The sequence below is a fragment of the Lutjanus erythropterus genome, chromosome 10 (genome assembly GCF_056507025.1).
Source record: "Lutjanus erythropterus isolate fLutEry1 chromosome 10, fLutEry1.hap2, whole genome shotgun sequence".
Taxonomy (NCBI): domain Eukaryota; kingdom Metazoa; phylum Chordata; class Actinopteri; order Lutjaniformes; family Lutjanidae; genus Lutjanus; species Lutjanus erythropterus.
The window spans coordinates 16,902,318-16,919,003 of record NC_139326.1 but is presented as its reverse complement, the minus strand read 5'-3'; the positions used below and the strand labels follow the sequence as shown (position 1 = coordinate 16,919,003).

Below are 16,686 nucleotides of genomic sequence, written 5' to 3'. Positions count from 1 at the left end.
GTTGTCTGTGAACATGCCCAGAGAACATGCAGGGGTTTATGTACTGAATGTGTCAAATATCAACTAGTCTTAAGGCACTAAGCAATTATCACTGTTTTGACTTGGATCCATTGTGGTGCATTTAGTTTTTCTTTTACCAGTCAGGTTTGAATTATATTCCTGGCTCTTTTTTGCCTTTATTTGACAGTGTCAGTAGAGAAATGACAGGAATGAACAGAGAGAGGATGGATGACATGCAACAAAGGTCAAAATCAGACCCTGGCATTGCAATTATATGGTCAGTATCATATATGGGTTTTAAAAAGGGCCAATGAGGTTTTAAGCCTGTGAGATACTAGTTGTGTATCACTGTGGGAGGAAAGACTGTATGAAAAATCTAAGTTTGTGTATGTAGATCCAAAAAAAGTCCCGCTCACAGTTCCCATAGTGCACGACACTGATGCTTCCACTTGCTCACAAATTTGTATTTGTAATGTAATTTCCTTGGTTACAAAACCAAGGAAACTTTGAGCTCTGAGTTCCACACAAGGCTTTTTGCTTTTAGTTTTTACTCAGATGTTCACTAAAGCCCTTATTTTTTTTCTGTGCTTGTGTAACTTCACTGTTGATATAATTTTCACAATCACAAACTGTTTTTCACAGGTTTACAAAGGGTGATACAAAAACATTTGAATTATTTCTGAACATTATTTCACAAGCTCAAATCTCATTGACCCTTATTTGAGCCCCCAGTCTGCAACCCCATGGCCACCGTGACACACTAAATTCAGTTTTTAATTGAACCATTTTTATTTACCAAAGTACTACACGTTGGATGTAGTACTACCTGTTGTGCTTCACTAGCTATTAGGTGTAAATGGCACCATTTCATTTTCTTGTAACATGGAAAATAGCAGAATAATGTTAGGAAACATTATCTGCCGTTAACCTGACTTTGTTTAAGTTGTTTAGTGAGTTTTCTGTTGACCTACATAGTTAGGGGAAAAAACTAAAAAAAAAAAAAAAGATGGAAAAAAAAACTGCACAAATTCTAATAATCTAAAGTGCAGTCACACATTGAAATAAGCAAGTGACAAAATTTGAGATGGGCAAAATTAACAGTCAGATTTTGGAGGACTGAGATGAATATTGTAGACATGATTATGAATCAGAATCAGAAATTGGGTTATGTGACATAAAGACTCAAAAAAATCGTAGCTATTTTTTGACAAATGTCTCATGTAATCATTTCAGTTGTGAAAGGTCATGTGATGCCTGACGTGGTAAAGCAAATGTTTCAAGTCTTAGGTTAAATGTAGAAACGTAGGGTTCTTGGTGAATGTTTTTTTTATTGGAAGTTGGTATTGGATTGGTTTTATAGAAGCTCAGCCTGATAGCATGCAGAAGTCTTGCTGAATTATGTCTTGTTACAGTTCTGTAAGGAGGAGATGTTTACAAGGGGATAATAAGCAGTTTCATGGGAGACATTTTGACATGTTAAAACAGGAAAAGCACAGATGTACAAACATCATTAGTTATTGCTGCTTTCCATTTACTAATGTGCCTGGATACATTATCAAAGTTATTATAAACACTTGTGCTTTTTCTGCTCCGACAAGTCAAAATGTCTGCAGTGAAAAAAAAAGTTTGAGCGCAGTCTTAAGCTTCATATGAATCTTACAGAAGAAATTCAACATTTTAGGATATATGCTCATTTGCTGTCTGGTGGTGGTGAGATGAGAAAAAGACACTGCTCTCATATCTGTAAATTAAATATACAGAGCTCCAGCCAACAGCTGGTTAGCCTAGCATAACATAAAGACTGGAAATCAGGGGAAACAACCAGACAAAATCTGGACTATTCCTTGGCTCTGAGTACTCCTCAGGAAGTAACTGTTTGCTTCCAGTAAATAGCCCAGCACATAACTCCCTGTAAAATGGCAAACTGAAAGTTTTACTCTTTGGTTTTGGTTGCCTTTAAACAAACAAGATATAAATAATGAAGCATAAATAGTGATCTTTAGGCAAATGTTCACAAAAGGTCAGCTGTTTCTCCCTCCTTCTGGTCTTTGTGCTAAGTTAACCAGCTACTGCCTGTAACCTTACCTTTTAGATAAATGTCATAGGTATCAATTTTCTCACCTAATTCTCCACCAGAAAGCAAATAAACAATTCTCAAAACATCATAGTTATCCCTTTTATGCTCTACGAAAAAGTGGTTCAGTAAATTCTGTGGTACTGAGAGACCAAACTGTGAAACAATATGAATTTAGAATTGCACAATGAAAGACCCAATGTTGTTGTAAAGATATATTTTTTTGATTCAGCTTTTATAAATCATGGAATTTAAGTTCTGTATGTAAGATGGAGTACAGACAAATTTCCTAGGAGAATGGAGATACAAACCATACATTATAATTTTTTATAATAGAGGTGTTTCTGGTGTTGCATGTTCAATAGGAAGATAAAATGAGAGGAGAGTTTGGAGTTGATAAATATTCTTCGGAGTATCAGTGTAAAATGTCATTTGCATAAAGAGAACAAATGCATTGTTTACTTTGAGTGAGTATGAGTCATGAATCTAAAAAAGGAAAAGTAGGGAAGCAAGCACACTTCCCTGCGGCATCCCAAAGTCCGCAAACTACAAATCTAAAATCTAACCACCTTGGATCTGTTTAGATAAATGTAAATAAAAGCAGAAAATTTAACAAGAATTGTATATTTTTGTAATTTTAAATGATAAACATTTCTCAATAAATATTACAATAAATAAGTGAATTTTAATCTGAATAAAGAATCTTTGAAAACATTTATTGATAACTGATGCATTGAATATACTTAAACATTTTGTTTATTTGGGTTAAAGAAAAGAAGAAACATCTTCCAGACGATAATTTTCAAAACCATATTTCAGAAATAAACCAACCAAGAACAAAATGCATGTCTACTCTTTAAGCTTCTGTCCTTAATAATTAGTTTAAACTGCACTATCCAATTGCCATTCAAGACCAGACAGTCCTTAAAATGTACTATAAACACAGATTTTAAAATGCTTTATTTCTATGAAACAAAAACACTTAATCATGAGATTTTACCTGTGTTAACACATCTGAATTGTCTTACTACTACCCTCCTTCAATGGGAAAAAAAGATTTCTTAAATCCCATGTGAAAGTCAGTGTAGTCTGTTGGCTCTAAATGTGAAATGTCTCATTCAAAACTGCCGTCCTGTCCCATATTAAAACTGGAATATCATTTATTAGCAATTTAAATGATCACATTCAAAACATTTGTGATTATAAATAAGATTAAGAAAAAGAACACCAAATAAAAAGTATAGATAGGACGTGTCACCCAGGAACCATGAATGTCATTCCAAACTTTTGTGCCAATCCATCAGGCAGATGTCAAGCATTTTCACTGAGTAAGTGGAAACTTAACTTACTGGTAGGGCTAGAGGGAAAGTAAAAGGATCACCACTGTCATGACTCATTGGATCTAGACTGCGAGTATAAACCTGCTGTTTGCCGCTGATTTCCAGCAGAATTATCCTCGCCTGCTGTCTGTGTGTTATGATTTTCAAAATCTTAGTCATTGTGGGAAAACCTAACCTGGTTATGAACAGTACAAACATAAAAAAATATCAGCCATCAGCTTTTCTTTTATGGGGATTTAGCCATTGTCCCTGCGGACACCAAAACAAGTTCCTCCTGACACTTTTGCGGGGGCACTGTCACTGAACATCTGTAGCAAATTTCACAGCGATCCATTTCAGTAATCAAACAGGCGAGATCAAGGTGATGCTCAGCTGTTCGCCACAGTACAATAAAATCATATTTCATGGAAATCAATCAGATAATAGTGACCCACATATAGAATATCTACAGCATTTTTCTTTAACTTTCAAAAGTTAATCACCGGGGATGTCTGCCATATATTTGGTTGCATTGCAATGAAACAAAACTTTACATTAAAGGTGTTCCTGGAATAGTTTCTACATATCCGCTGTTGATAAGTTCTGTGCATGGTCCCTCTTTGTTGGGGACAGTCACATGGGGATTTATTGGCTTCTGAAGGACACACTCTACATAGTGGTTACTCTTCTTTATACATGAAGTGTCAACTGACACATTTTGTGTCTGCAAGAGGACCATATTGTCCACCTCTTTCACCCTGCTGTAGTCCTGTGGTATGTTCTCCTCTTGTCTCTGAACATCCATGTAGTCACCGCTGTTAGGTGGGAGATTTTTACTCTTAAGGATGAGAATATCGTCACAACTCACCTCTTTCACTGTGCTGTAGTCCACCTGTTTCAACTCCTGTATATTTTCCACATGTCTCTGAATATCTACATAACCACTGTTTGTGAAGGGATTTGTGGCGTTTTCACGGTTTGATGGACTCTGTTCCGTCACCTCTGTCTTTACAAGGTTTATACTTAAACACTGCTGTTTCTCCTGGAATGGCTCCATGTTAGATAAACTCTCCCCTGAGAGAGACTTATTGATCTTTACAAAATTATCAGTTTCATTCTTTGTTTCCCCAGCCTGTGCCCAGCCATTTTGGATGACGGCTGACTCTTTACATTGGATTTCCGAGTCAAAGCAGACGCCAGCAGGAATAATTACGCTTTTCTTCCTTTTTTGAGAAGTGGAGTGATCTGGCAGAAGCCCGCTGTCATTCTCAGTCACGATTAGGTAGTCCTCCATCTGTTCCTTCCAGGCCCCCATAAGAGGAAAGTTCTGGTTGATGATCAGGGCATTGATGACGTCTTCAGATTGCCCGTTCTGGAAGGGTTAGTTTGGGTTAATTCAATGCATTATGACCTCACTATTGTTTTCTATGGAAGCCCATTTCTGCCAGTATCATAAAACAAGAGGGAACTACATTAAATGATTAAAAAAATCACCTTGTATCTTTGCAAAATAATTACTTAATTACTGTAATTTTCTTGACATACAAGGTCATTATTTAAAGAAAGTTTCTCAGAATGACTTAGGATCTCTTTTTATTATCACATTACCAGAAATCAGCTTCCATAGTTTTCGGATGCCATGTAAGTTTGGATATCTTGAAAATACGATGCAGATACAGTATTACCTTGAGAAGCTGAAAATCAACTCCTCTTATCTTTGGACCAGGAACAGGAGGAAGAACACACCGCTTCACACTGGAGAACAAATGAAAGTGAGCCATGAGACAAATTACCTTAATTATCCTGTCTTTACATAAGCAGTCATGCATTTTTTATTGCATGTGATACATACTATTTCCTCTTTATGACCAAGATGCACATTGCTGCTATGAAAGGCACTGCAGAGAGGGTGGAAACCTTGATCCGAAACGGCCTTTCACTCTGAAGATCTAAATGCAAAACAAAGAAGCATTTTTCATTGATTATTAGTACTTGCAGCAGTTTCCACCTCACAATAAAGACAAAGATGGAGCAAAGAGCTTGTGAGACTTACATTTAGGAACTGTCATGTAGGTGGTGTTACTCCACTCACTCCAGGAGCTATGATCTAGTCTACAGCGCACCTGAATCATGTACATCGCCCCGGGACTGACGCTGTACAGACTGAAATGGGTCTGTGTACCTGACGTGTACTCCTACAGAAACAAAAAAATATAAAATAAACATTCATCTCATAACCAGGTCTTCAATGATCTGAAACATTAATTGCAAATATATGTGTTTTACTTGAACTGGTGTATTATGTGTCTGATTAAATCACAGTACAGTGATTTACTGATTTAGTGTATAGCAAATATAAAACAGTATACAAAGAAAATGTTTGTATAGCACATACAGGATAGTGTTAGTGTGTACTATGGAATTGGGTCAAGGCAGTTGACGCTACACGGATCCCCTTTATTGCCCTCCGCTGGCTGGCTACATTACAACTTGTATGTTTACCTTCACCAGAAAATAAAGGCAGCTCCTTCCTGTTTGGACGGCTGCTGTTCATACCACAGCAAGATTTATTCTGCAGCTGCAGCTGCTCTAAAACGCAGCCACGAGGCACGTAAAACAGGATGCGTCACCCCTTATCTTAGCCTCCAATCAGTTGACACCAGGTAGATTTTGCAATCTATTTTAAAATCTTTCTGATTACCTAGGCAGAAAAATTAAGTCTGGCCCTGAGCGTCTGAACTTTTAACTAATTCTGGATCAAATGGCAGCCGCAGATCCTCTAGCAGGACTGCTCCAAGATTTTGTGTGCCCCTGCTATGAGAGCCCCCATCTTTTGATCCCAGTGCAAGGTACTCGTCTATAAATTTGAAAGAACTTAAAATTACAGAGTATTTTTATTTTAATATTGTACTTAATTATATTTATTACCCCCAGTTTGTTTACCAGCCAGTCCCTTGTGTGTAACATTAAGTTAAACACACCACTTTTCACGCTTTATGATGCGTTTTATTAGTAATTTTCAACACAAAGATACAGTATGCACATGTGTGTTTTGAGCATGTATGGGTGTGTGTGTTTTCAAAGTAACATACAATCGTGCTTAATACGGACAAGTCTGGCCTTTCATGTATGTTTCCCCCTTTACTTTGATAATGATGGCTGAAACGGAGTCAGTGGGAGAGTTCAGTCATGTCATCTTATGGGCTTATGTCAGCAGATTATAGCTGATGATAAAGGCCTATGTTGCTATTGTTTATACATAACTGATGTAAACAAACTCGGGCTTATTAATTATTATTACTAATTATTTTTGTTGTTGATCATTTTTACAATATTTTGTTTTCAAACTAATCTTTTGTTCCAGAAAATGGAATCATCACAACTTCCCAAAGACCGAAATGTCAGATATTTACATTTGACATTTTACATGAGCATCATCCACTGAGAAACTGAAAAAGGTAAAACATCACTGTAATACTAGCTGACCACAAAAGAAGATACTGTTTATGTACAAATTATTTCAGTGGTTTGAGGAATTCAGCTTTTACCATTTGAAACTCACCTTCCACTTGTTTTCTTGCTTGACTCTTAGTTGATATTTAATGGTGACCCAGCCGGACGTGGTGTCTGTGTTATGGGGAGGCTCCCATCTGATGTGGAGAAATGGATAGTCTTCTCTCTCCTCCAGCAGCAGCGTTACATTTTCAGGGGCGTTGGGCTTCACTGTTGAGCACAGACAGAACAAAACTCAGGGTCTATGGTCACACAGGGAGGCTGTGCTTTGCATTCACCTCACCCCTGTTAAACAGATATAATGTCCAGTGTGTTCACCCCCTTTGTTTAGAGTGTTAGCATTTCAATTTCAATGCTGAATTGAAAATTGATTGAAATGACCTTTCAATTTCAATCAAAATCAAGGGCAGGATCTGCGATTCTCCCTGTATTTTTTGCATGCTGACCCAGTGACAGCCATTAAGATTACATAGAAATAGTCAGACTTCTCACTGATGGTCTCATTCGCTTGCGTAGGTCATATACAGGCACCAGTATTAAACTGATAAGCAGTTAGAAAATCCCTGTTGTACATTTAACTACCCCTTATAGTGAAGGAAAGCATGCACTTTTCTGTGACTGCAGCACTGTGCTGCCACCAAAGGCTCACTTCCCACAACAAACCCTCTCGTCTACATATTAAGATTCAGACCTTCCCTACAGAGGTGCTATTGGATTTTTGCAGGTGAGAACTCGATTGTCTAACAATGGAATAGACGCCATTGCTAAAAAAAAAAATAAGTTTAAAAGAATCAAATTGGATCAAATTATGACCTGAAAAAGTCAAATAAAACCATGCATTTGGAGACTCATGACACCTCTAGTATAAGTGTGCTAACATTTGTTAACTAGAACTAAAAGCAGTGTATTGTAAGTCAAAGTGTTGGACAAATTGAAATTTTGACATTAGATGAAAAGTCAGGGGATCACTAAAGTTATTATAATTCCTCTTGAGAGAAACACAAATGTCTGTATCAAATTTCATTGTAATCCATCCAATATTTGTTGACATATTTCATTGGATAAGCTAAAATTGACTTGTGGTGCACACCTCACCAGTGTCTGTACAAAATTCCATGCCAATCCATTCAATAGTTGTTGTGACATTTCAGTCTGGACCAAAGTGGTGAACCAACTGACCATTCCTAGAGCCGTGCTGCTAGCATGGAAAAAAACCTGATCTCTGAGAGGACTTGCAGTAGGCAAGGGCGTGTGCAGGAACCACTATCTGTGATTAAACTCACACATGGGGCTCATGAAGTTGGAGATCAGTGTCTTTAGAGAGTTATAAGAATCCGCAAAATATTTAATTTCAGTGATATGTTTGAAATATTTCATCTAATTTCAGTCTAGATCCCTGAAACAAAATCCTTTTACAGCGGAGTTATTATTTTCTTCCATGTGACAGGATGTTGTTAAGTACAAGCGCATGCAGATCACATACTCAACAGCCTGCATAAACAAACAAAAGATGTGAAATCTGATCCGAGACTGTACACGTTTTACACTGGGCACAAACCAGTTCCACCTCATTCTGTGCAGGTTTTTATTTGTGCCTCGTGTCTGCCACCTGGTACTTTTCCATTCCTTACTAAGCCTTAGAACGCTGCACAGCAAAATAAAACTGTACCAATCATTAGTGAAATCAATACAGATAATTTTCTGCTGTGTTAACGTCTACTCTAATGAATACACAGATCTCGTAGTTGTCAATAGTTCAAAGTGTATTGCTCCTAGTCTGACACAAAGTCACTTTTGAGCTAAGCAGGTTAAGCTATTGTAATTATAATTATTCATAATGTATAGTCATTTGTTTTCACTTTGAATTAAACTTTCATTCTGAGTCACATTTGATCAGTGTAGAAAAATCCTCATTATATCCACTGTTGTCCACAAGAATTATATTTTACACATACCTCATAACCCAGAACTTGGAGGATATTTCCAAGATGTACTGACATTTTCCTCTAGTTACAGTCCTTCTTATTTTGCATTTTGGTTTTATTACTTGGCTTTCTTGTCTCTATTTAAGTACAGATTGTGTTGATGTTTAAATCTTTTGCTCTTTTTATTTTTGAGTGCACCTATTACAAAAACCAGTGACACTGAAAGAATAAGAAGAAGATAGTCGGTATCTGTCTGAGGTTTGAGTAACAACTTACCGATGTCCATCACGTCCATCTTAAATGGGTCTGAAGTGGCATTCCCAAGGGCATTGGAGGCCACCACTCTCAGGTAGTAGTCCACCCAGATGGAGGTGTGGTTCTTGTCAAAGAAACAGGAGTTCCTCCCTGCTGACTGATAGTCCGGACACTCATACACTCCCTCTAATCTGAATGTAGACGAAGCAAGACTTTTACTGATCAGGTTATGAGTAAACGATGCTTAAGGCATTTTGCTTGTATATGTATACAAATTAAAATTGTGCCAGTGCCAGGGAATACATGTTTGCACTCAGTAAACAAATACAGGTAATAAATCTAGTGCTGGCTGAAGTAACGACTGTGGTTGACACACAGATTTTCATGTTTTGTTCTAAGACATAAAATATGTCAAGTAATACACCACTCGTGAATTTTTTAACTCTTACGTGTCTTAGAAAAGGCGGTTGCAAACAAGTGGCTAAACTAGACCACAGAGTCACTAGCTTAACATTAGCTTTTTACTTCAGGTGACTGCATTTACACTTAAAATGTAATAAGAACTATGTTTATTTGTGAAGATTATCTTGCTGAATAAAAGTCCAACTATAATAAACTTGTTGTCACAGAGTTCATTTTCTGCAGTAATCAAAACGCAATGAAAAAAATCCAATTGGCCTTTTGTGGAGGAAACCAGAGTGGCAATAACACGTCACTCCTGCAGCACTCTACAAAATTTCATCGAGACTTTGTCGAGATATTTCAGTCTGCATCAAAGTAGTTTCAAGACCAACCCACTGATGCAGCCATGCTTGAAAAGACTTAAATTATTTGGATTGGTATTTTGCCCTCAGGCCAGGGTGAGTAAGGGTCACACAGGTAAAGCAAAGTGAAGTCTGCAGGTTTCCTTCCACTGAAACAAAGATTTTAGCACAAGCATGTGAGCAAGGTAGCTGGTATTTTTCCACTCACCTGTCTACACTGACAAATCAACAAAAACAACAGCTTTACTCTCACTTGCTCTCAGTGTGGATGATAAAATTATCTAAAAATTAAGGGAGCATCTGGTGGCCTGGTGGTTCAGACACATTCAATATACTGTGATTTAAACACCTTTGTAGTTTTCATTCCCCTCTGTCTCTCCCTCACCTACTGTGATCAGTCAAATAAAGAAAAAAGTTCAAGTTAAAACATTAAATTTAAAAACAGCTTGGTTGCTGACTGACGGACTGACCTTTCTCTCTCATAATAGAGGCGGGTTGTGGTTGGCAGCCCTCCGTCAGAGCCTGGCTCCCACCAGCAGGTGAACGTCTCCTTCTCAGGGGACCTGCAGCCAAGCAGGACTGGTTTCCCTGGTGGAGATGAGCCTGACAACACGTGACAAACAATCATTAGCTCCCAATGTCCAATTCAGCACTAATACTATTTAAAAAGAAAAAAAAACTTTAGGCAAAGTAAGACTGGTTCACCCAAATTCCATACTAGGGCTGCACAATTAATCAAAATTTTATCGAAATCACAACATGGCTTTCTGCAATATTCATATCGCAGCAAGTGCAATATTGGTTGAAGGCAAAATGTGTGTCAAAAAACTGAGGCAGAGATTTCCTGTTATACAAATCAGATTCTACAGACTGTGGAGGTACAGATTCCTGCAGAAAAAAAACATCACACCATAGTCATTTTAAGGTTTTTCAATCAAAAAAAGAGTAATGATATAAAAATGATCATTACCTCTAAATCATGTCACAATTGCAATATCAGTCAAAAATAATCACAATTAGATTCAGCCCTATGCTATACATTTTATTCTCACCTGCTGTACCTTTAGTGGTATCTAGACATGCAGATAGTTTTGGTTTTATTTGCTCAGGTTTTGAGGACATGTGTCTGCAAGATAAGTTAATTTTGTTTATGCTCACAGCTTTGAATAACTGCACTTTCAACAGTAAAATTCATTTTCCATAATCAGTGTTCTGGATGTCTTGGATAATCCACAGAACAAGAAAACCAGTGTGGATTCCAGAAAGTTACATAACCCCCTGCTGTATTTTTTTCACTTTTTTTTACCTTTAACTAAAGTAAACTAACAGGCTGCTGGCTGTAAGTTTATATTTATAGGACCAGTGTGTAGAATTCAGTAGCATTTAGCAATGACCTTACAGATTGCAAAAACCTTGTCTGCCAAGTGTGCAGGAAAACCTATGTTGGCCCCAAAACCTAGGAAAAATGCAAAAAAAAAAGCTGCATCTAGAGCCAAAGTTTGGTTTGTCCCTTCCTTCTCTGGAAGAGGCCCCACACCTGCAGATATAAATGGCTTATTTTAAGGTAAAAAAAAATCATAGCGGTTTTCATTTTCTGGTGCTTATACACTAATGAAAACAAGCTTATGAGAATTATATTTTATTTCTGACATATTCTGCCAATACAGATGTCTAGAAGGGACACAAATATGTATTTTTTCCAAAGAAAGTAGTTCCAGTTAACATTGGTCAAAGTTAGGTCTGTGGATTATCCAGAGTACAGAGGTTGCTGTTTTTAAACTGCATTTTTCAATGTTGTGAAATCTCAGAGGCAGATTTCCAAACCCAGACAAATAAAAACCAAAACTAAACTACAAATCTACATGTCTAGATCTGCATACCACTGTTTTAAGCCAAAGATGACATAATCCAAGCCTATCAACTTACTGTTGCACTCAACAGCTGCAGACAGCAGCAAGAGCAATGTTAACCCAAGATCTGTCCTCATCCTGACACAGACTGTCACGCTGTGTGTCCTGAAAAAGGAAGTGACATCACCAGCTTGTGGTTAATGAGGTGATATAAACCCGTGGCTTGGCATACACGTCTTGTTTTTACCTAAAACAAGGAGATATGAGGGGAAAACAATGAGCCCAACCAATAATTGTTTGTACATGTTGGAACCAACACATGCAGGCCATCAATGGGCATCACATGGTGATGGCAGATGATATACGACTAAAAGTATCTGAGAATTAATAAATAAGTGGTGATTGAACCTCTGATGTAAGACTAGATATCATCTTTGATTTTTGATACTGTGATATGACATTAGTGTTGTTTTTTCCAAGTCTGCATTACAGTAATGTGATGAAATTTTCTGAACTTACCACACTGCTCGAGCTGCTCTATTATTCTATTATTTGCCTTTACCCACTTAGTCATTATATCCACATTACTGATGATTACTTATCAAAAATCTCATTGTGTTAATATTTTCTGAAAGTACCAATGGCCATCCCTGGAATATTATCACAATATTGATACAGAAGTTGTCAAAAACATCATGATATTTGACTCTGTTCATACTGCCAAGCCTAAAATTTGACTGACAGCAACATACAACCATTTCAACACCCAAAAATTATTTAAGCTTCACAAGTTTGTAGGTAAGATATCTCAAAGGTGAGGAATAATACTGGACTTACCAGAATCAGCCAGACAACTGTCTGGTGGTACTGTGTTAAATTTGTAAAACAAACCTCGAATCTTCAGTTTAAGAATACTATTGGTTTATATAAACTCATCTGTCTTGCAAATATCGCTCTGTGAAATAACACAAATGGACTTTATATACTTCCTCAATCCTGGGAGTTCATCTTCATTTAGATCACACACACACACACACACACACACACACACACACACACACACACACACAGACACTGTGCACAAACTTATAAAACACCAGCATAGCCTGTAAGTTGGAAACTCTAAAATGCATGTCAGAGTTTTAGGCATTCCTTTTTCTGCATGTTTTTGGACTCCTGCAATTTGAAGGAGGTTGACTAATGGGCTCAGAGTCAGCTCTTCGCAGATTTATGTTCCCTGGGTCAAACTCAAAAATGGCTTTTCTTTGACACACAACAGTAAAATGCTTTTTGCAATTAGTCACCTGAAGAAGTGTGGGAAAACTTTCTTCACTGGCTGCCAGTCTGTAATTTACTGGATGCCACAAAGGGGATAGCCCACACCTTTTCACTTAGTATAATCTTGTTTTGTATGGTAACCACAGGGACGACAAGCTCAGCCCTGATTAGTCTTAACAGGATCACTTTGGCAACATCTGACCTATTTCTCAAATCTAGACCTTTTTCAAATTTCAAAATTCCTCATGTTAAATATTCAACTTTACTCTCAGATTAAGCTGTGTCTCTGTGGTAATACTATTTTAATGTAATATAATATTATTTATTTGCAGATTATTTTATTTAAAAACAAATGTAATTTAATCAACTAAATGACATATCTTAATGGTTGATGCTTAATAAACTTAAAATGTAATAGGAATAGGAATAAATCATTATGATGATTAGACCCTACATCAGAAACAAAAAGTAGTACTATTTATGTAAATACTGTGCCTCTAAGGTGAATTACTATTATACAAAAATTACACCATACATTGTTATGATTCGTTTCAAAACAGAAAAAAAATATTGTATCATTATTATTTCTATTATTATTAAAGGTTTATTGGCAAGATACATGCACGAAATTCTGTACACGACATACCACAGAGATGAAGAAATCCTTTCTGCGCAACTCCTGGTGCAAATTATTCACTTTTAACTGATTATTCGATTAGGAGAAATGCAATTTGATGACACTATGATCCAGTTTTTCGTCATATTATCACAAACATTAGGTTACAAAACGGATTATCATCCCGGTTTACAAAGTGAACAATATATGCTATTGAAGATGAGTAAACCTGCGCAAATAAAGGTAAACGCAGCTCCGCTGTTCACTCACCTGTTCAGGTCGGTCGTCTACCTTCGCCACTCTGTAAATAAACTACATTTAACTGATAACAGACACACCGACAGGAGGAAATAACCCTCTTCAGTCGGGAGCTACATTACTGCAGGCGACCATCTCACACCTGGCAACCGGTGTGTGTCACCTCAGGTAAGAATAAGGAAGAGAGGTGTCCTCTGGTTCATGAAGGGGAGGGGCTTGATCTCCGGAGAGCAACTCCAAACTGAAGCGGCTCACTTTTAAAGGGATAGTTCACCCAAAAATGAGAATAAAGTCATTATCTACTCAGTCTCAAGTGTATTGAGGGTCGGGTTTATTTTAGTCCATGAAACACTGCTGGATTTCACAGGAAAACAATGTTGCACAATGTCCCAAACAATGGAAGTGAACGGTGACCAGTTTTCAAACATAAAAAAAACAACTGAAGAAGAAACTTTCCACAACACACGCAATAAAATTTTCATTTTGGGTGAACTGTCCCTTTAACATATTTTATGTTCCTGCCATAAGCATATTAATATTAAAAATAAGTCGATGCAACGAGAGGCGAATATTTAAAATTAGTGGAAAAAAATCTTTAAATGAATAAATAATGACAGACATTAAGTTGAAGTTTCATCAAATATGTCTATGTAATATTTTTTTTTAAATTTCCTTTTTATTGTTCGTAAGAACAAGAGATTTAAGCACTGAGTTAAAATAAATCAAACGAGGGTTGCAAACTTAAAAACTTCTGTTCATTAAAAAAAGAAAATATCAACATAGTTAAGAGTTGTGTGACTCATATTGTGATAATGAATTATATCTTTAACAGTGAAACAGTGACTAACATTAGTGATTTTGAAAATATGATTATTCATATCCACATATCTGGAGATGATTGAATTCACTGGATAGATTTTATTTTAAATTTTGAAATTGATTTCTTTGACTTTTGTAAGGACTACAAAATTTATTGGATAAAAGCCATGTTTATTTCTTCCAAGTGAGTTCTGATATTTTTTTTCCTCTCAGGATGATTTTGATTTCACTTTGAATACAACATAATATTAACCGATATTAGCTGCTAGTAATGAGTTACAAGGCGTGGCTTACTCTTTGTACACAGGCATCCAAAGTTAATCGAATAACTTATCCTCAACGATATAACACACTTTTTAACACACCTGAGAAGTGTCACACAACTCTATTTCCTATTACAAAAAAATCTTCAGCCACAGTGGGTCATCTTGATGCATAAACAATCTTGGGCAGAGCTAAGGTAGCAGTGTGTTAGTAAGGTGTAGAGTCCAGACTTTTTGTCTTGAAATGAACTGTCAAGTGTAAGAAATATAGGAGACAGAGACAGGCAGTTTATTATCAGGTAGTTTGAAAATTCAGGAAATGATCAAAAGAAAACTGCAGAAGATTACAGTAAGCTATTTTATTTTATTTGTTTTAATTCTAGTATGTCATTACTTGAGTAGTCCTGTGACACAGTGAAATAGATAGATAGATAGATAGATAGATAGATAGATAGATAGATAGATAGATAGATAGATAGATAGATAGATAGAGTACTTGATTAAATATAGCAGCAAAGTCACACAAGTAACCAAACAAATTAGGAAGATATAGGCCATTTATAATGAATGTCTTATTAGAAAGTAGTACCAACAACCTTTTAACTTTGGTGACTGAGGGTCATACAGTTTTCCTGCACAGCAACAAAGATTTGTGCACAGCTGACTGAGCACACTGTACATGTGTGAACAAGGGGGCTGGTAATTTTCCACTCACCTGTGTACCAGAGCCAGGCTCATAGCCCGTCTGACTCGAGGCTGCAGTAAAAACATGTGAAGAAGGCATATTGTTGCAGTCATCATTTTATCACTCTGGTTTCAGTTGTGTGAACATTGGACTGTTTTTGTTTCTTATATTTGTGCACCACGGCTGCAGCCAGCAACCCCTGGGTCTGCTGTCTACAACACCGTTTTAAGAACAACAGTTTTACCTTCTCTTGCTCTCAGTGTGGGTGACAACCGCAACTGAAACTTCTTGGAGCATCTGGTGGCCTTGTGGTTAAGATTCATGCAGGACTGTATACTGTGAAATGATGGACCTTTCTTTGTTGTATGTCTTTCTCTTCTGTGACCTGGTGAAACATGGCGAAATGCTAAACAATCCTTTCTCCAATTCTCTGTCATAATAGACTTGTTGCATAGTCAGCAGCCTGGCAGCCATGAACAAGTAAACGTCTCCTTCATAAGGGGTTTCCCCCAGTGGAGACATGTCTGGCAAAATGTGACAAACAACCATTAACTACCAATTTCCAAATATTTAATAATAAAACAAAACAAAAATGTTGTCATGGTAAGACACAGGAGGCGTTTGTTCCTTGCATTATATGGAATACATAAGCACTGAATGGAAAGCGAGATCCATTTTTTAGTCTGATCTGAATTATTTTCCCTCCTATGTTTATGACTTAAGAACAGGCGAAAAAAGGTTTTGCCAGGATAATCTTCTTTTCATCTGTCAAAAACAGGATTTGTTTATTGTTGTAATGCTCACTGCTGCCACAAGAGGCTGTACACCAGTAACACATGTTCTAAATAGGTCTAAACGCATTCATGTTTTCTTCCAGATGAGTTTAAAATTCTCTATGCACTGGTAACACAAGTATGTGACATTACTGTCATGTCTGTCTTTCTGGCACATATCCTGCCAGAAATGATCATGAGCAAAAAAAATCAGCTGCCAAAGCTTTTTTCCACCGGTTTTCCCACATGAAAATTAAAATTATCCTGACAAACCTTTTGTTATCACCTGAAGAA

The 16,686-nt window shown here is 36.9% G+C and overlaps 1 protein-coding gene across 2 annotated transcripts; it reads right to left on the bottom strand.

Annotated features, from left to right (window-relative positions):
• Positions 1–3,589: 3,589 nt before the first annotated feature.
• Positions 3,590–14,021, bottom strand: prlrb (prolactin receptor b). Of its 2 annotated transcripts, none has more exons than XM_084728436.1 (9): positions 13,865–14,021; positions 11,777–11,865; positions 10,321–10,453; positions 9,108–9,277; positions 6,956–7,116; positions 5,447–5,588; positions 5,246–5,342; positions 5,079–5,148; positions 3,590–4,765 (listed from the first exon to the last, which is right to left on the bottom strand). In XM_084728436.1, exons 2-9 carry the CDS (start codon positions 11,835–11,837, stop codon positions 3,944–3,946), a joined length of 1,656 nt encoding a protein of 551 aa, XP_084584562.1. In that variant the 5' UTR covers positions 11,838–11,865; positions 13,865–14,021; the 3' UTR covers positions 3,590–3,943. The 2 variants fall into 2 exon arrangements, with proteins under 2 accessions (XP_084584562.1, XP_084584563.1); XM_084728437.1 differs by having other exon boundaries at positions 11,777–11,947; positions 13,865–14,015.
• Between the last annotated feature and the right edge of the window lie 2,665 nt (positions 14,022–16,686).